General features: G+C 46.2%; 1 protein-coding gene across 4 annotated transcripts in view; it reads left to right on the top strand.

Moving 5' to 3' along the window:
• ano5a (anoctamin 5a) overlaps positions 1–20466 on the top strand; it is a 73301-nt gene that overhangs the window by 16893 nt on the left and 35942 nt on the right. For 2 of the 4 annotated variants that reach the window (XM_042322162.1, XM_042322105.1), the window contains exons 4-7: positions 1059–1100; positions 12428–12535; positions 16565–16633; positions 19706–19828. In XM_042322162.1, the coding sequence (XP_042178096.1) occupies positions 1059–1100; positions 12428–12535; positions 16565–16633; positions 19706–19828 (342 nt within the window). The remainder of the gene's footprint in view (positions 1–1058; positions 1101–12427; positions 12536–16564; positions 16634–19705; positions 19829–20466) is intronic. The other 2 variants (XM_042322124.1, XM_042322189.1) reach the window with 1 other exon arrangement.

Raw genomic sequence — 20466 nt, forward strand, 5'->3', positions numbered from 1 at the left:
GTTCAGGTGTTGCTAGGTTGTCTGAGTTGTTGGCAGTATGTACTGGGGTTGCCATGGTGTCTGAGTTGTTGGCAGGATGTACTGGAGATGCCATGGTGTCTGAGTTGTTGGCAGCATGTATGGGGTTGCCATGGTGTCTGAGTTTTTGGCAGTATGTACTGGGGTTGCCATGGTGTCTGAGTTGTTGGCAGTATGTACTGGGGTTGCCATGGTGTCTGAGTTGTTGGCAGTATGTACTAGGGTTGCCATGGTGTCTGAGTTGTTGGCAGTATGAATGGGGTTGCCATGGTGTCTGAGTTGTTGGCAGTATGTACTGGGGTTGCCATGGTGTCTGAGTTGTTGGCAGTATGTACTGGGGTTGCCATGGTGTCTGAGTTGTTGGCAGTATGTACTAGGGTTGCCATGGTGTCTGAGTTGTTGGCAGTATGTATGGGGTTGCCATGGTGTCTGAGTTGTTGGCAGTATGTACTGGGGTTGCCATGGTGTCTGAGTTGTTGGCAGTATGTATGGGGTTGCCATGGTGTCTGAGTTGTTGGCAGTATGTACTGGGGTTGCCCGGGGGTGTGTTATAGAGACATGCCAGTCCCAGTATTCATCTGGTACAGGATTGTGTTCAGTAGGCACAAAATTAAACACATAGATACTATTTGAAATGCAAATTTTTGTTTTTAGTTGCAAAACATTTTGCTACGGTTTGTCCTAATGAACACGACCCTGGTTTGTATGTTGTTAGTCCCTCAGCTACTGTACAGATGTAGGATCTTAATTCATTCATTCATGCAAACTTGTAGTGTATTTTTTACTTTTAATAAGGCTTCTAAAGTTTGTCATCTCCACTGACCTGATTTGCCCTGTTGCTGCAGGATTATTCTCCTGTTGTAAAAAACTGGATCAAATTAAGATCCTCCAACTTTACCTAGTACCTCTCCCTCTCTCTTTCTCTCCCTCTCTCCCTCTCTCACTGCCTGGTTGGTCCCTCTCTCCCTCTCTCACTGGCCGGTTGGTTCCTCTCTCCCTCTCTCCCTCTCTCACTGCCCGGTTGGTTCCTTCCTCCACAGATGTGGAGAAAAAGAGCTCTGTTCCTGAAGCATCGCTCCAGGGTATGGCATGGTAAACCACGGGCTTGGTGTGATGTTACGTTATATACTGTATGGTAAACCACAGACTTGGTGTGATGTTACGTTATATACTGTATGGTAAACCACGGGCTTGGTGTGATGTTACGTTATATACTGTATGGTAAACCACGGGCTTGGTGTGATGTTACGTTATATACTGTATGGTAAACCACGGGCTTGGTGTGATGTTACGTTATATACTGTATGGTAAACCACGGGCTTGGTGTGATGTTACGTTATATAACGTATGGTAAACCACGGGCTTGGTGTGATGTTACGTTATATACTGTATGGTAAACCACGGGCTTGGTGTGATGTTACGTTATATACTGTATGGTAAACCACAGACTTGGTGTGATGTTACGTTATATACTGTATGGTAAACCACGGGCTTGGTGTGATGTTACGTTATATACTGTATGGTAAACCACAGACTTGGTGTGATGTTACGTTATATAACGTATGGTAAACAGGCTTGGTGTGACACTATACCATACGGCAGTGTTTCTTCATCCTGGTCCTGGTAACCCGAAGTGGGTGGACATTGTAGTTTTTGCCCTCGTATTAACACACCTGATTCCACTAATGACGATGAGTTGATTATTTGAATGGCGTGTGTGTGCGTGCTAGGGAAAACACTCAAGCCCCTTTGGGTCCTCACGAACAGGGTTGTAAGCATGTCCTGTGTAATATAATGTTTGTGTCATCATCATTGCAAATCAACTGCATTACACTTAAAAAAACACTTCAACTTCAACCAGTAAAACGGCTCTTTGGCTAGTTTTTGCTACAGCCTATATCAATGAGCGTTAGCATTCTAGCTAACTGCTGCTGCATCCAAAATAGGTATTTTGCAAAGATCACAACCAAATATAATCTTAGCGACTGTCCGAGCAAGAATCAAAACATAAGACACATAAACACAACATAAACACATAAACACAAAACATAACGTAAGAGTATGAGGAACCAAAAAAAAGTGATTTTGTTTAGAAGTAATAACATAAATCTCAGGCTGTTGAATGATGACGCAGATTTATGATGACTTTCTTACTACCGCCAAGAGTCACGTGAATCTGATTTTTTAAAACCTTCATTTAAGAACAAATTCTTATTTTCAATGATGGCCTAGGAACAGTGGGTTAACTACTTTGTACAGGGGCAGAAAGACAGATTTTCTACCTTGAAACCTTTAGTTTACTAGTCCGACACTCTAACCACTAGGCTACGCTACCGCCTCATGGCAATGTGTCTGCTGTAGAAATATTACGTTATGGTAGATTGCAGTATGTGATGGGTTGTGCCTGGCAATGTTCCCTCTCATGTTTTCGTCACTGACAACTTCCAGTGGGTTTACTGTCAACACTGATGCTGTACCTGCTTTAAGTTACAGTTTTACTGTCAACACTGATGCTGTACCTGCTTTAAATGACCGTTTTACTGTCAACACTGATGCTGTACCTGCTTTAAGTTACAGATTTACTGTCAACACTGAGGCTGTACCTGCTTTAAGTTACAGTTTTACTGTCAACACTCATGCTGTACCTGCTTTAAGTTACAGTTTTACTGTCAACACTGAGGCTGTACCTGCTTTAAGTTACAGTTTTACTGTCAACACTGATGCTGTACCTGCTTTAAGTTACAGTTTTACTGTCAACACTGATGCTGTACCTGCTTTAAGTTACAGTTTTACTGTCAACACTGAGGCTGTACCTGTTTTAAATTACAGTTTTACTGTCAACACTGAGGCTGTACCTAATTTAAGTTGCAGTTTTACTGTCAACGCTGATGCTGTACCTGCTTTAAGTTACAGTTTTACTGTCAACACTGAGGCTGTACCTGCTTTAAATTACAGTTTTACTGTCAACACTGAGGCTGTACCTAATTTAAGTTACAGTTTTACTGTCAACGCTGATGCTGTACCTGCTTTAAGTTACAGTTTTACTGTCAACACTGATGCTGTACCTGCTTTAAGTTACAGTTTTACTGTCAACACTGATGCTGTACCTGCTTTAAATGACCGTTTTACTGTCAACACTGATGCTGTACCTGCTTTAAGTTACAGATTTACTGTCAACACTGAGGCTGTACCTGCTTTAATTTACAGTTTTACTGTCAACACTGATGCTGTACCTGCTTTAAGTTACAGATTTACTGTCAACACTGAGGCTGTACCTGCTTTAATTTACAGTTTTACTGTCAACACTGATGCTGTACCTGCTTTAAGTTACAGTTTTACTGCCAACACTGATGCTGTACCTGCTATAAGTTACAGTTTTACTGTCAACACTCATGCTGTACCTGCTTTAAGTTACAGTTTTACTGTCAACACTGAGGCTGTACCTGCTTTAAGTTACAGTTTCACTGTCAACACTGAGGCTGTACCTGCTATAAGTTACAGTTTTACTGTCAATACTGATGCTGTACCTGCTTTCGGTCATAGTTTTACTGTCAACACTGAGGCTGTACCCGCTTTAGGTTACAGTTTTACTGTGAACACTGATGCTGTAGGCGCTTTAGGTTACAGTTTTAACAGTGGCCAAGAAGGCTACAGTGGCTATTTGATCATAATATAGGTCAACCAGAGTGGCCTACCTTCAAAAACAATGGAGAAAATGCCCTAACCCATCCCCTCGGCCCTAACCCTTCCCCTCGGCCCTAACCCTTCCCCTCGGCCCTAACCCTTCCCCTCGGCCCGAACCCTTCCCCTCGGCCCTAACCCTTCCCCTCTGCCCTAACCCTTCCCCTCGGCCCTAACCCTTCCCCACGTTCCTAACCTGTCCCCTCGGGCCTAACCCTTCCCCTCGGCCCTAACCCTTCCCCTCGGCCCTAACCCATCCTCACGGCCCTAACCCTTCCCCTCGGCCCTAACCCTTCCCCTCGGCCCTAACCCCTTCCTCACGGCCCTAAACCTTCCCCTCGGCCCTAACCCCTTCCCCTCGGCCCTAACCCTTCCTCACGGCCCTAACCCCTTCCCCTCGATCCTAACCCTTCCCCTCGGCCCTAACCCCTTCCTCACGGCCCTAACCCCTTCCTCACGGCCCTAACCCTTCCCCTCGGCCCTAACCCTTCCCCTCTGCCCTAACCCTTCCTCTCGGCCCTAACCCGTCCCCTCGGCCCTAACCCTTCCCCTCGGCCCTAACCCTTCCCCTCGGCCCTAACCCTTCCCCACGGCCCTAACCCTTCCCCTCGGCCCTAACCCTTCCCCTCGGCCCTAACCCTTCCCCTCGGCCCTAACCCGTCCCCGCGGCCCTAACCCTTCCCCTCGGCCCTAACCCGTCCCCTCGGCCCTAACCTGTCCCCTCGGCCCTAACCCTTCCCCACGGCCCTAACCTGTCCCCACGGCCCTAACCCTTCCCTGTCCCCAGAACTGAAATGTCTGGGTGGAGCTTCTACCATATTGATTCCCACCTTAGATAAGATAGATAGATATAGATAAGATAGATATAGATAACATAGATAAGATAGATAGATATAGATAAGCTGAAGGGTTAAGTTAAGGTTAAAGACCAAGGGACAAGTGAATAGTATATATTTTTTTCCACAAGTTGATGGTTTGTTGACAATCCTCTGGCTTCTCCTGTGAATGAAATGACACATGAACCAGTCAAATACAGTAATATGTGTCCGGTCTGGTGTTATCTTTCCCCCTGGCGAACAGGTGTCCAGTGTTCTCCACCTGCCTGCTGTCTGTACGTTGTTGTCCAGTGTTATTTTCAGGTCTTAAGGTTGTTTGTATTGTGTAAAATAGTATCAGTTACAGACTCCATGAATAGCTTATTGTTAGACAGAGATATGTGCACACTGCCCACAGAATACCCGACCACTGTGATTGACCCAAACTTAAGGAAAGCTTTACCTATGTAGGCTGTAGGCAGACCTGGCTCTCAAGAGAAGACAGGCTATGTGCTCACTGCCCACAAAATGAGGTGGAAACTGAGCTGCACTTCCTAACCTCCTGCCCAATGTATGACCATATTAGAGAGACATATTTCCCTCAGATTACACAGATCCACAAAGAATTCGTAAACAAACCCAATTTTGATAAACTCCCATATCTACTGTGAAATTCCACAGTGTGACATCACAGCAGCAAGATTTGTGAACTGTTGCCACGAGAAAAGGGCAACCAGTGAAGAACACACACCATTGTAAATACAACCCATGTTTATGTTAATTTTCCCTTTTGTTGACATGGGAAACATATCCCTCTCTCTCTCTCTCTCTCTCTCTCTCTCTCTCTCTCTCTCTCTCCTGTTGCTGGCTCTGTATGTCTGCTGCTCACTCTGTGCCACCCCTCTCTCTCCCCTCCCTCCTCTCTCTCCCCTCCCTCCTCTCTCTCCTCTCTCCTCTCTCCTCTCTCTCTCCTTCCTCCTCTGGATGTCTGAGTGAGTGTGGGCTTGTCCCAGGATGTGACTGGACTGGTGAGGTAGTAAAGGAGAGGGGTAGTAAATTAGTGGGTTAAGGGCTCGTCGTCCGTGTTGCACCCAGAAGAAAGCACTCTGGCTGTGTAAAAGACCCAGCTGCCTTTTAGCTGATGCAGACATAGTGGAAGTCACAGCTGATGCAGACATAGTGGAAGTCACAGCTGATGCAGACATAGTGGAAGTCACAGCTGATGCAGACATAGTGGAAGTCACAGCTGATGCAGACATAGTGGAAGTCACAGCTGATGCAGACATAGTGAATGTCACAGCTGATGCAGACATAGTGGAAGTCACAGCTGATGCAGACATAGTGGAAGTCACAGCTGATGCAGACATAGTGGAAGTCACAGCTGATGCAGACATAGTGGAAGTCACAGCTGATGCAGACATAGTGGAAGTCACAGCTGATGCAGACATAGTGGAATTCACAGCTGATGCAGACATAGTGGATGTCACAGCTGATGGCTCTCAAGAGAAGACAGGCTATGTGTACACTGCCCACAAAATGAGGTGGAAACTGAGCTGCACTTCTTAACCTCCTGCCAAATGTATGGCCATATTTTGATAAACACACATTTCCCTCAGATTACACAGATCCACAAAGAATTCTAAAACAAACCCGGGCCTAGAAGGTCAAGTGCTCTTCTTCTTCTCCTCTCCTCCCCCTCTTACTGTAGCTACGGTAACAATCAATCAATGTGTTTGTGAGAGGTAGAGGGTGTGGAGACTGGGAGATGGGGTACTGGGGGACTGGGTACTGGGGGAACTGGGGGACTGGAAGACTGAGGGGACGAGGTATTGGGGGACTGGGGGAACTGGAAGACTGGGGGACGAGGTATTGGGGGACTGGAAGACTGGGGGACGGGGTACTGGGGGACTGGGTACTGGGGTACTGGGGGAACTGGGTACTGGGGGACTGGGTACTGGGGGACTGGGTACTGGGGGAACTGGGTACTGGGGGACTGGGTACTCGGGGACTGGGTACTGGGGGACTGGGTACTGGGTACTGGGGGACTGGGGTACTGGGAGATGGGGTACTGGGGGACTGGGTACTGGGAGATGGGGTACTGGGGGACTGGAAGACTGGGGGAACTGGGTACTGGGGGACTGGGTACTGGGGGACTGGGTACTGGGGGAACTGGGTACTGGGGGAACTGGGTACTGGGGGTACTGGGGGACTGGGGGACTGGAAGACTGGGAGATGGGGGACTGGGTACTGGGGGAACTGGGTACTGGGGGACTGGGTAATGGGGGACTGGGTACTGGGGGACTGGGTACTGGGGGACTGGGTACTGGGGGACTGGGTACTGGGGGAACTGGGAGATGGGGTACTGGGGGACTGGGTACTGGGGGAACTGGGGTACTGGGGGACTGGAAGACTGGGGGATGGGGTATTGGGGGACTGGAAGACTGGGGGACTGGGAGATGGGGTACTGGGGGACTGGGAGATGGGGTACTGGGGGACTGGGTACTGGGGGAACTGGGTACTGGGGGAACTGGGTACTGGGGGAACTGGGTACTGGGGGAACTGGGAGATGGGGTACTGGGGGACGGGGTACTAGGGGACTGGGTACTGGGGGAACTGGGAGATGGGGTACTGGGGGACTGGGAGATGGGGTACTGGGGGACTGGGAGATGGGGTACTGGGGGACTGGGTACTGGGGGAACTGGGTACTGGGGGACTGGAAGACTGGGGGACTGGGTACTGGGGGAACTGGGGTACTGGGGGACTGGGAACTGGGGTACTGGGGGACTGGGTACTGGGGGACTGGAAGACTGGGGGACTGGAAGACTGGGGGACGGGGTATTGGGGGACTGGAAGACTGGGGGACTGGGTACTGGGGGAACTGGGAGATGGGGTACTGGGGGACTGGGAGATGGGGTACTGGGGGACTGGGAGATGGGGTACTGGGGGACTGGGTACTGGGGGAACTGGGTACTGGGGGACTGGAAGACTGGGGGACTGGGAACTGGGGTACTGGGGGACTGGGTACTGGGGGAACTGGAAGACTGGGGGACGAGGTATTGGGGGACTGGAAGACTGGGGGACTGGAAGACTGGGGGACTGGAAGACTGGGGGACGGGGGACTGGGAGACTGGGGACTACCTGGCCCAGTGGTTGTTGTTGTGCTACTGTAAATCTATGAGCAGTGAGGATTGTCCTGTCCAGAGGGCTAGCTACTGTAAGGAGCAGACAAGGAGGACTCTTGTGTGAGTGAGGAGTACTAGAGGATGTTTTCAACATGTGTTGACTGGGACTAGTAGGTTTATGGCTCTATGAGGAGGATGCTATTCATATCTATTGGGGCAGGGCAGAATCACTGTGTTTGTGAGGGTAGACTAAAGAGGACGCCTATGTTCAGTGTGTCTGTGTCCAGTGTGTCTGTGTCCAGTGTGTCTGTGTTCAGTGTGTCTGTGTTCAGTGTGTCTGTGTCCAGTGTGTCTGTGTCCAGTGTGTCTGTGTCCAGTCTGTCTGTGTCCAGTGTGTTTATGTCCAGTGTGTCTGTGTCCAGTGTGTCTGTGTCCAGTCTGTCTGTGTCCAGTGTGTCAGTGTCCAGTGTGTTGGCTGGTCGTTTGTGTCCAGTGTGTCTGTGTCCAGTGTGTCTGTGTCCAGTGTGTCTGTGTCCAGTGTGTCTGTGTCCAGTGTGTCAGTGTCCAGTGTGTTGGCTGGTCGTTTGTGTCCAGTGTGTCTGTGTCCAGTGTGTCTGTGTCCAGTGTGTCTGTGTCCAGTGTGTCAGTGTCCAGTGTGTTGGCTGGTCGTTTGTGTCCAGTGTGTTGGCTGGGCGTCTGTGTCCAGTGTGTTTGTTGTGCCAATTCTATTAGCATGTGATCCAGACTGTAGCTGTGTTAGTACGGCCAACTCTAGCATTATGTGGTTCAGTTGCTTAGTTATTTATAGGTTCATGTGAACAGATGTACCAGCAATGACAGGGAACAGGTCTCCTCTTTCTCAATAGGGCACTCCTTCCTGTGTGTGAGTCAGAGCAGGCTATTTCTTTCTCTGCAGGCTGTAGCCTACCGCTGCCGAGGCTGCAGTGCTTGGGCAACATGGCCGACATCTCCTCTGGGGGGGTGGGAGTGGTCATTCAGAGTTTCAAAAAAGGTGCTCTAAATAAGAAAATACAATGGAAGTACGTTTAGAGTTCAAAGGTCGAGACCATATTAGCCTGAACCTAGATCTATCTATTGCAGTCTATCTGGCAAGACAGCACAAACAGATCTGGGATCAGGCTAGGGCCAGGCTGGATGCACCGGGATATCAGAGGAGGCTGGTGGGCGGAGGTACAGGAGGACAGGCTCGTTGTAATGGCTGGAAGGGTATACTAAGGCAATGTGAAAATTCTATATCAATATAGAGTGTGAAAGCCGGCAGTGCGTTTAATAGACAACTAATAGACACTTCAGTAAATAAAACCTCATCAAAATATCTGTCTTGTCCAAGACCGAGGGGGAAACCAAACTCATTCTGATTGGCTGGGCCTGGCTCCCCAGTGGATGGGCCTGGCTGCCAAGTCGGTGGGCCTATGCCCTCCAAGGCCCACCCATGGCTGAAACCCTACCCGGTCGTGTGAAATCCGTAGTTTAGGGCCTAATGAATTGTATTTAATCGGCTGATTTCCTTACATGTACTTTTCCCAGTATATAAACAAGCCATTTGCCACACAGACCTTCCATCATTCACTGAACTGGACTGTGTGTTTACAGGATGTAGGCCCTGACCTCATTCACTTTGAACTGGACTGTGTGTGTTTACAGGATGTAGGCCCTGACCTCGTTCACTTTGAACTGGACTGTGTGTGTTTACAGGAAGTAGACCCTGACCTCATTCACTTTGAACTGGACTGTGTGTGTTTACAGGATGTAGGCCCTGACCTCGTTCACTTTGAACTGGACTGTGTGTGTTTACAGGAAGTAGACCCTGACCTCATTCACTTTGAACTGGACTGTGTGTGTTTACAGGAAGTAGGCCCTGACCTCATTCACTTTGAACTGGACTGTGTGTGTTTACAGGAAGTAGGCCCTGACCTCATTCATTTTGAACTGGACTGTGCGTGTTTACAGGAAGTAGCAACAGCACAACTTTAGATCGTTAGAACACATTCATCGAAAGCCACAAAATATGCCTGAATGGACTTCTGTAAATATGTAAATAACACGGTAGTCCCCTTACATGTGTAAACTTTTACAGATCAAACAACCATGAAAAGGTAGGCTCTCTCTCCCTCAGTTATACACATCAACAACAAGATCAACTAATGCTAGCCAGAGCAAGATGAGCTAAAATATAACAAAGAAACCTTAGATAAACTCTCTCAAACTTTTTCAGCGAGTTGTCTGTCAAAATTGCTTAAATTGATAAACGATGGTGCATTGTAGCCTACTCGTCTATCTGTGCAGCATGTCTGCCAATGATGCATGCTTGTCCCAACCAAGCACCCAATCTAACTGGCTAAAGTTGTCTTGCTTGCTAATTAGTTACTTCCAGACACAAATGAGAGAACTCCTCACTCCGACCATTTTACTTGCCGTAGCAGAGCTGGCTGGGCTGCTTACATGTTACTGAGAGCGTTGGTGACTAACTAGTACTTTCTTTGTCTACTGACACCGGTCATATTCAGTGGGTGTTGCACTTTGGTAAATTCATCCGTAATTCTGCACTCTGGCACACTCAGACGAGAGTGTTCTGAAATCGGAGTAGATATGTTACGGTTTTCTTCCTTGGAAGGAGAGGAGGACCAAAATGCAGCGTGGTTATGGTTGAACATCTTTAATAAAGATGATAACGTGAACAATATACATATACAAAATAAGAAACTGTGGAAAACTGAAACAGTCCTAACTGGTGCAAAACACAGAGACAGGAAACAATCACCCACAAAATACCCAAAGAATATGGCTGCCTAAATATGGTTCCCAATCAGAGACAACGATAAACAACCATGAAAAGCTAGGCTCTCTCTCCCTCAGTTATACACATCAACAACAAGATCAACTAATGTTAGCCAGAGCAAGATGAGCTAAAATATAACAAAGAAACCTTAGATAAACTCTCTCAAACGTTTTCAGCGAGTTGTCTGTCAAAAATTGCTTAAATTGATAAACGATGGTGAATTGTAGCCTACTCGTCTATCTGTGCAGCATGTCAAGATAAACACCTGATTGAGAACCACTCCAGGCAACCATAGACTTTACCTAGAATACTACACTGAACACAACCCCATCAATCTACAAAACCCCTAGACAAGACAAACACATAATAACCCGTGTCACACCCTGGCCTGACCAGAATAATAAAGAATACACAGAATACTAAGGCCAGGGCGTGACATGATAGCCAGAGTGAATTCACGAACGCAGGAGATATGCTAAACCAAAATACTAACCAAATGACACCTGCATCTCTAACTGTGTATGACCAACGAAAAACGATATGAGGGGAGAAAGTCAATCACTCACACACACGTGAGATCCTCCTAGCTAGCTACGTGTTTTTATCTTTCTGCATAAATAGATGCGCTAGCCTATTAGCGACGTTATGACTGAGTTGTGATCATTACCCTCGCTAGTTTGATTGTAATAACATTCTCAGCTGTTACTTACATTCATCTGATTTTGTCCAAAAGATTGAGTCATTAAAACTGACACAGTACATCCCGAATGCAGGCAGCAAACAATGTACCAGGCCAGCTGGGATTGAAATGATTTATTTATTTTTAACCTTTATTTAACTAGGCAAGCCAGTTAAGAACAAATTCTTATTTACAATGACATCCTACCGGGGAACAGTGGGTTAACTGCCTTGTTCAGGGGCAGAATGACAGATATTTACCTTGTCAGCTCGGGGATTTGATCCAGCAACCTTTTGGTTGGTTACTGGCCCAATTTACAACCTAATAGTAATATGTTTTGGGATTACCAAGAAATGTATTGGTCAATTATATTAATCATGCATTGAACTGCATCCATCTATTCTGCCAACAATGCCTTTAGTGTACTTCATGGAATGTTAAAGTCGAATTTACCCTATTTTTAAAAACTCTTTATAAAGTTAGTTTTGTAGCATAAACTGAAATGTAATAAAATCATAAAATAAATTTGATATATATTTTTTTTTACTTGATATTATGATTGTCTGTTTTTTTTTTCTTCATATCTGCAAAGTAGTTCAAACGCTGTCAGTTCCACTTTAAGCCATGGTTGAAATTGAATTGCGTTGCTCTTTGCTCCTTGCATGTCGTCCGACCTCTACAGCAGAGAGGTAATACTGTGTTGCTGTGTGTGATTCTCCATCGTGGCATCGATGTTTCGAATTACAGTGACAGTATATGGATTGATTTGCAGTGGCGTTGCTGTGCTTTGGATGAGTGGCTCAGAGCCTTGACTGTGTTCAATAATGTACTCGTCTACTGTTTGAAAACGTTTACTAGTAGGAGTGAACTGAAGACTGTCTACCTTACTGAATGCATCTAAGGCTGTCCTTTGTTCTGATGCACCTTATGGGCCGCCGGCTTCCCAGACAGACACATCATCTCTATTGATATAAAGCTTTTCAGTCAAGGACTTAAATGTGTGTCTGGGAATAAGGGGCTTCGTCTGTGTATTTCAACTGACCACGTGTGTGTGTGTGTGTGTGTGTGTGTGTGTGTGTGTGTGTGTGTGTGTGTGTGTGTGTGTGTGTGTGTGTGTGTGTGTGTGTGTGTGTGTGTGTGTGTGTGTGTGTGTGTGTGTGTGCGTGCGTGCGTGCGTGCGTGCGTGCGTGCGTGTGTGCGTGTCTGTGTGTGTGCATGCGTGCATGTCTGTGTGTGTGTGTGCGTGTCTATGTGTGTGTGTGCGTGTCTGTGTGTGCGTGTGCGTGTCTGTGTGTTGTCGGTCTCTTCTCAGGTTGACAAGCATCAACAAAGTAAAGACTCGGTGTTCTTCCGTGATGGAAAGAGGAGGATTGACTTCATCCTGTCCTATGTGGATGACCGAGACGGAGAGAGGAAGCAGGTACAATACTTCAGAAACACACCTGTCACTCTTACTGTAGCTATTACCTTTTCTATAAGGTCAACTAGTTGTTAAACACAATCTACTAGTTATCACAAGTTTTTCAATGTACTGTAATCTGTAATTGTACTGTAATTCAAAGTGAGACTAGGTGCTGGTTTCTGAGCACTGTACTACTTAGCCTGGGGTAAACCAGACTGAATGTTCCTCTCCATTGTGAGTTTAGCCTTCAGTTTGGTTTAACCAGGCTACGTGACTAGTATTTGGCAATACTACAGTTAAACAGTGTGAGTCAGTAATAGAAGAATACTGTACTACATAGTCAGTTGTCAGTAGCAGCTAGTTTTCTCTTGCCAAGCTGTTCATAATATCACTGACTTTGTTGATAGTGTTAAAGGGGAAATGGCCGGTGACACTTTGCTCCTTCAAAGTCCAATATCTTGAAAACTTGACTGCCGACATGAAAAACATTATGAACTGTATGGACTAATGAAAAAAAACTACCAAAATATAGTTTTTCAGTGGATTTTTCCTTGAATATTCTAGAGATAAGCTGCAGTAGCTATGATTCCTGATTCCTAGCCAGCCCCATGGAATGGAGTGTCCTTATCATCAGCCTTGCTTTTGCGTTAGCCTTGAATTGACACTTAGTTTCCTTGGTTAAATAGTTATTTTTAGTGTATTTTGAGTGCTAAGTATGTTTGAGTAGTATTTACATGCTGTGTGAACTGTGACACAGTTTGAACGGCCCTCCCTTGTCCCCATATGATAGGCTACTGGGCTGGCCTGGTCAGTAGCTTCAGACTGTATGTTTGGCTACTGTGCTGGCCTGGTCAGTAGCTTCAAGCCTTATGTTTGGCTACTGTGCTGGCCTGGTCAGTAGCTTCAAGCCTTATGTTTGGCTACTGTGCTGGCCTGGTCAGTAGCTTCAAGCTGTATGTTAGGCTACTGGACTGGCCTGGTCAGTAGCTTCAAGCTGTATGTTTGGCTACTGGGCTGGCCTGGTCAGTAGCTTCAGACTGTATGTTTGGCTACTGGGCTGGCCTGGTAAGTAGCTTCAGAATGTATGTTTGGCTACTGGACTGGCCTGGTCAGTAGCTTCAGGCCGTATGTTAGGCTACTGGGCTGGCCTGGTCAGTAGCTTCAGACTGTATGTTTGGCTACTGTGCTGGCCTGGTCAGTAGCTTCAAGCCTTATGTTAGGCTACTGGACTGGCCTGGTCAGTAGCTTCAAGCTGTATGTTTGGCTACTGGGCTGGCCTAGTCAGTAGCTTCAGACTGTATGTTTGGCTACTGTGCTGGCCTGGTAAGTAGCTTCAGAATGTATGTTTGGCTACTGGACTGGCCTGGTCAGTAGCTTCAGGCCGTATGTTAGGCTACTGGGCTGGCCTGGTCAGTAGCTTCAGACTGTATGTTTGGCTACTGTGCTGGCCTGGTCAGTAGCTTCAAGCCTTATGTTAGGCTACTAGACTGGCCTGGTCAGTAGCTTCAGACTATGTGTTTGGATGCAGCTAGCCCAGGGACTAGTAGCTACAGACTGTATGGTGGATGCAGCTAGCCCAGAGACTAGTAGCTACAGACTGTATGGTGGATGCAGCTAGCCCAGGGACTAGTAGCTACAGACTGTATGGTGGATGCAGCTAGCCCAGAGACTAGTAGCTGTAGACTGTGTGTTTGGATGCAGCTAGCCCAGGGACTAGTAGCTACAGACTGTGTGTTTGGATGCAGCTAGCCCAGGGACTAGTAGCTACAGACTGTGTGTTTGGATGCAGCTAGCCCAGGGACTAGTAGCTACAGACTGTGTGTTTGGATGCAGCTAGCCCAGGGACTAGTAGCTACAGACTGTGTGTTTGGATGCAGCTAGCCCAGGGACTAGTAGCTACAGACTGTGTGTTTGGATGCAGCTAGCCCAGGGACTAGTAGCTACAGACTGTGTGTTTGGATGCAGCTAGCCCAGGGACTAGTAGCTACAGACTGTGTGTTTGGATGCAGCTAGCCCAGAGACTAGTAGCTACAGACTGTATGGTGGATGCAGCTAGCCCAGGGACTAGTAGCTACAGACTGTGTGTTTGGATGCAGCTAGCCCAGGGACTAGTAGCTACAGACTGTGTGTTTGGATGCAGCTAGCCCAGGGACTAGTAGCTACAGACTGTGTGTTTGGATGCAGCTAGCCCAGGGACTAGTAGCTACATACTGTGTGTTTGGATGCAGTTAGCCCAGGGACTAGTAGCTACAGACTGTGTGTTTGGATGCAGCTAGCCCAGAGACTAGTAGCTACAGACTGTGTGTTTGGATGCAGCTAGCCCAGAGACTAGTAGCTACAGACTGTGTGTTTGGATGCAGCTAACCCAGAGACTAGTAGCTACAGACTGTGTGTTTGGATGCAGCTAACCCAGGGACTAGTAGCTACAGACTGTGTGTTTGGATGCAGCTAACCCAGAGACTAGTAGCTACAGACTGTGTGTTTGGATGCAGCTAACCCAGGGACTAGTAGCTACAGAGTGAATGGTCCAGTGTGTCTGGTACAGGAGTGTTAGCTCTAACACCTTGTTGTTACTGTCACTTCATGGCTGGGAGGCCTGTCAGCTCTGCTGTGTCTAGAAGAAAAAAAAGAAAGAAACGCACACCTATTTAGGCGAGATGCTGGCTAACGGAGTAGAACACTTGGAAATAAAAGAGAGCCGCACACTCCAGGAGCTCAGATGCAAAAATTTTAATTTACCAACGTTTCGACAGCCAAGCTGTCTTCTTCAGGGTACATACACTGCGGGATGACTCATTTATATAGTGTCAAGACACACAGGTGTCTGTAATCATGGCCAAGAGTGGCCTAATATCATTGGTTAATTTCTCAAATATTAAAATGGCATAGAAAGAGCAGCATACAAACAACAAATGGATAGCATTCGATCATAGATTCATTTTAGACTACACAAGCTTACAAACAATTACAATGGCAAAGTCACAATAATCACAAGAATGGCTTCAGATCAAAGTCTATGTTGAGACCGAAGGGAGCAAGGATCTTTAAGTTAAAGATCCATGCAGCCTCTCATTTTAACAATAAATGATCAAGGTCACCCCCTCTCCTAGGGAGGGTGACATGTTCGATGCCAATATAACGCAGAGCTCTGCTGTGTCTGTCTGTTCTGAACCTCACACTCAGTCACCACACTCACTGCCCACCATACTGACCCTAGGCCTGGACAGGAACTGTCACACAGACACAGACACAGTCACTCTTCCTAGAATGTTATAGTTGGCTGTGTGGTAACAGGAAAATTGAGGCCCTCTTCCTGTATGATAAATGCAGATGACGAAGCAGTGAAATTGATGGAGGAAGTTGTATTTCTAGTGCCAAAACAGATAAACTCCCCATTACCGTGTGTTTCTATAGCAACGCGCATGCCCCGCCCACCTGAGGGTCTGTCTTTTTCAGCAGTATTTGCTGTGTTTGAGGGATGCAAAATCCACGTATCACTTTAAATCTGGCTGGGATTGATTGCTTTCCTTTGACTCTTCCCGACTCTTTTATACGCTTCCTTGTGCCTGATGTTTCCCCCCCGTTAACGTTACCACCACGGAGATGTTCGCAACAACCCGTCACACACACCCCGGTAATGGCTGACATGGGCTCAATGGGATACATTGTCTTTCAGTCTGTATGAACGCTAAAGCTTAGTCAGGGATTTAACGCACCTTCTCCACACTTACATCACAAGAAAGAGTCGAAAGATGACTTTTATTTTTGATGAGTGTACATTTTTTTTTTGTGGGATTGAAGAAAGAAAAAAAAAAGTTATAATTGAATACAGTTCAACTTAGATGCGCTGAAATGAAAGAAAATGTATGAAAATGAACACTGGGATTATAGTGACATTATGTCTGATCTTGGAAACAATATAAATATTTTTTTGGATAGGTGTCTTCTAACTATTACATTTATTAGAGTTGTTTTAAAAACCTTTTAACAATTTCGATGACCGTTGCTAGTTCAGTTTCTCTCCTTTATTGTTGTGTTTCTCAACAGGAGAGGCGGAAGGAGTACGAAGCGAACCTACAGAAGGCAGGGCTGGAGCTGGAGACAGAGGATCAATCGGTGAGATTCCTGCTCTGAAGATTCATTCGGTTAGATATTACCAAGTTATGGTGAGATTCCTGCTCTGAAGATTCATTCAGTTAGATATTACCAAGTTATGGTGAGATTCCTGCTCTGAAGATTCATTCAGTTAGATATTACCAAGTTATGGTGAGATTCCTGCTCTGAAGATTCATTCAGTTAGATATTACCAAGTTATGGTGAGATTCCTGCTCTGAAGATTCATTCAGTTAGATATTACCAAGTTATGGTGAGATTCCTGCTCTGAAGATTCATTCAGTTAGATATTACCAAGTTATGGTGAGATTCCTGCTCTGAAGATTCATTCAGTTAGATATTACCAAGTTATGGTGAGATTCCTGCTCTGAAGATTCATTCAGTTAGATATTACCAAGTTATGGTGAGATTCCTGCTCTGAAGATTCATTCAGTTAGATATTACCAAGTTATGGTGAGATTCCTGCTCTGAAGGTTCATTCAGTTAGATATTACCAAGTTATGGTGAGATTCCTGCTCTGAAGATTCATTCAGTTAGATATTACCAAGTTATGGTGAGATTCCTGCTCTGAAGGTTCATTCAGTTAGATAAACCAAGTTATGGTCAGCATGAACTGATCTGGGACCAGGTTAGTGAATAACACCATTGGACCATAGAAGTTAGTAATGCAGCATAAACTGATCTGGGACCAGGTTAGTTAATAACACCATTGGACCATAGAAGTTAGTAACTCAGCATGAACTGATCTGGGACCAGGTTAGTGAATAACACCGTTGGTCCTTACAGGGACAGACTGTTCTGTTTTTGTATTGGGGGATACCATTACTCTTTCTCACCACCTGGGGGTGGAACTGATATGACTTTGTCTGTCTTTGTTTCTCTGCCTGTTTCTCTGGTCTATTTCTCTGCCTGTTTCTCTGGTCTATTTCTCTGCCTGTTTCTCTGGTCTAATTATCTACCTATTTCTCTGCCTGTTTCTCTGGTCTATTTCTCTGCCTGTTTCTCTGGTCTAATTATCTACCTATTTCTCTGCCTGTTTCTCTGGTCTATTTCTCTGCCTGTTTCTCTGGTCTAATTATCTACCTATTTCTCTGCCTGTTTCTCTGGTCTATTTCTCAATTCAAATCAAATCAAATTTTATTTGTCACATACACATGGTTAGCAGATGTTAATGCGAGTGTAGCGAAATGCTTGTGCTTCTAGTTCCGACAGTGCAGTAATAACCAACAAGTAATCTAACTAACAATTCCAAAACTACTGTCTTATACACAGTGTAAGGGGATAAAGAATATGTACATAAGGATATATGAATGAGTGATGGTACGGAGCAGCATAGGCAAGATACAGTAGATGGTATCGAGTACAGTATATACATATGAGATGAGTATGTAAACAAAGTGGCATAGTTAAAGTGGCTAGTGATACATGTATTACATAAGGATGCAGTCGATGATATAGAGTACAGTATATACGTATGCATATGAGATTAATAATGTAGGGTAAGTAACATTATATAAGGTAGCATTGTTTAAAGTGGCTAGTGATATATTTACATCAATTCCCATTATTAAAGTGGCTGGAGTTGAGTCAGTGTCAGTGTCAGTGTGTTGGCAGCAGCCACTCAATGTTAGTGGTGGCTGTTTAACAGTCTGATGGCCTTGAGATAGAAGCTGTTTTTCAGTCTCTCGGTCCCAGCTTTGATGCACCTGTACTGACCTCGCCTTCTGGATGATAGCGGGGTGAACAGGCAGTGGCTCGGGTGGTTGATGTCCTTGATGATCTTTATGGCCTTCCTGTAACATCGGGTGGTGTAGGTGTCCTGGAGGGCAGGTAGTTTGCCCCGGTGATGCGTTGTGCAGACCTCACTACCCTCTGGAGAGCCTTACGGTTGAGGGCGGAGCAGTTGCCGTACCAGGCGGTGATACAGCCCGCCAGGATGCTCTCGATTGTGCATCTGTAGAAGTTTGTGAGTGCTTTTGGTGACAAGCCAAATTTCTTCAGCCTCCTGAGGTTGAAGAGGCGCTGCTGCGCCTTCTTCACAATGCTGTCTGTGTGAGTGGACCAATTCAGTTTGTCTGTGATGTGTATGCCGAGGAACTTAAAACTTGCTACCCTCTCCACTACTGTTCCATCGATGTGGAAAGGGGGGTGTTCCCTCTGCTGTTTCCTGAAGTCCACAATCATCTCCTTAGTTTTGTTGACGTTGAGTGTGAGGTTATTTTCCTGACACCACACTCCGAGGGCCCTCACCTCCTCCCTGTAGGCCGTCTCGTCGTTGTTGGTAATCAAGCCTACCTTCTCTGTCTGTTTCTCTGCCGGTCAATTTTTCCATCTCCACATCTCTCCATCTCCACATCTCTCCATCTCCACATCTCTCCATCTCCACATCTCCACAACTCCCCATCTCACCATCTCTCCAACTCCCCATCTCCACATCTCTCCATCTCCACAACTACCCATCTCCACATCTCTCCATCTCCCCATCTCTCCATCTCACCATCTCTCCATCTCCACATCTCTCCGTCCCACCATCTCACCATCTCCCCATCTCTCCATCTCCACATCTCTCCGTCCCACCATCTCTCCGTCCCACCATCTCTCCATCCCACCATCTCTCCATCTCACCATCTCTCCATCTCTCCATCCCACCATCTCTCCATCTCTCCATCCCACCATCTCACCATCTCTCCATCTCACATCTCTCCATCTCACTATCTCTCCATCTCACTATCTCTCCATCTCTCCATCCCACCATCTCTCCAAATCTCCACATTCCACATCACCCCATCTCGACATCTCTCCATCTCCACATCACCCCATCTCTCCATCCCAACACCTTCAACATCTCTTGATCTCTCCATCTCTCCATCCTACAATCTCTCCAAATCTCTCCATCTCGCCATGTCTCCATCTCACCATCTCTCCATCTCTCCATCTCCACATCTCACCATGTCACCATCCTACCATCTCTCCAAATCTCTCCAAATCTCCATATCTCTCCATCTCACATCTCACCATCTCACCATCTCTCCATTTCACCATCTCCACATCTCTCCATTTCTCTCCTCCAATCAGGAGTCAGATGATGGTAAGACATACTATGTGAAGATCCACACTCCATGGGATGTGCTAGCCACCTATGCCGATGTCCTCAAGATCAAGGTTCCCTTCAAGGCCAACGACATCCCCGCCCACAAGGTACAGTAGGCAGCCGGGTATCCTAGTGGTTAGAGAGGCGAGCCAGCAACCAGAGGGTTCCCGGTTCTAATCGCAAAACTGAAAGGAAAAATCTCGTCAGGACAAATTTCCGTAGACTGTAGGGAAGATCTGTTTGTGCTCTTGCTAACTCCATTGCTTTCATTGTCGAGCCAAACACAATTGGCTGTCACACTTCAGTAGGAATGTAAAACTAGCCCTCAGGCTAGGAATGTAAAACTAGCCCTCAGGCTAGGAATGTAAAACTAGTACTCAGGCTAAGAATGTAAAACTAGTACTCAGGATAGGAATATAAAACTAGTACTCAGGATAGGAATGTAAGACTAGTACTCAGGATAGGAATGTAAAACTAGTACTCAGGCTAAGAATGTAAAACTAGTACTCAGGATAGGAATATAAAACTAGTACTCAGGATAGGAATGTAAGACTAGTACTCAGGATAGGAATGTAAAACTAGCCCTCAGGATAGGAATGTAAGACTAGTACTCAGGATAGGAATGTAAAACTAGCCCTCAGGCTAGGAATGTAAAACTAGTACTCAGGCTAGGAATGTAAAACTAGTACTCAGTTTAGGAATGTAAAACTAGTACTCAGGCTAGGAATGTAAAACTAGTCCTCAG

The sequence above is a fragment of the Oncorhynchus tshawytscha genome, linkage group LG01 (genome assembly GCF_018296145.1).
Source record: "Oncorhynchus tshawytscha isolate Ot180627B linkage group LG01, Otsh_v2.0, whole genome shotgun sequence".
Classification (NCBI taxonomy): Eukaryota; Metazoa; Chordata; class Actinopteri; order Salmoniformes; family Salmonidae; genus Oncorhynchus; species Oncorhynchus tshawytscha.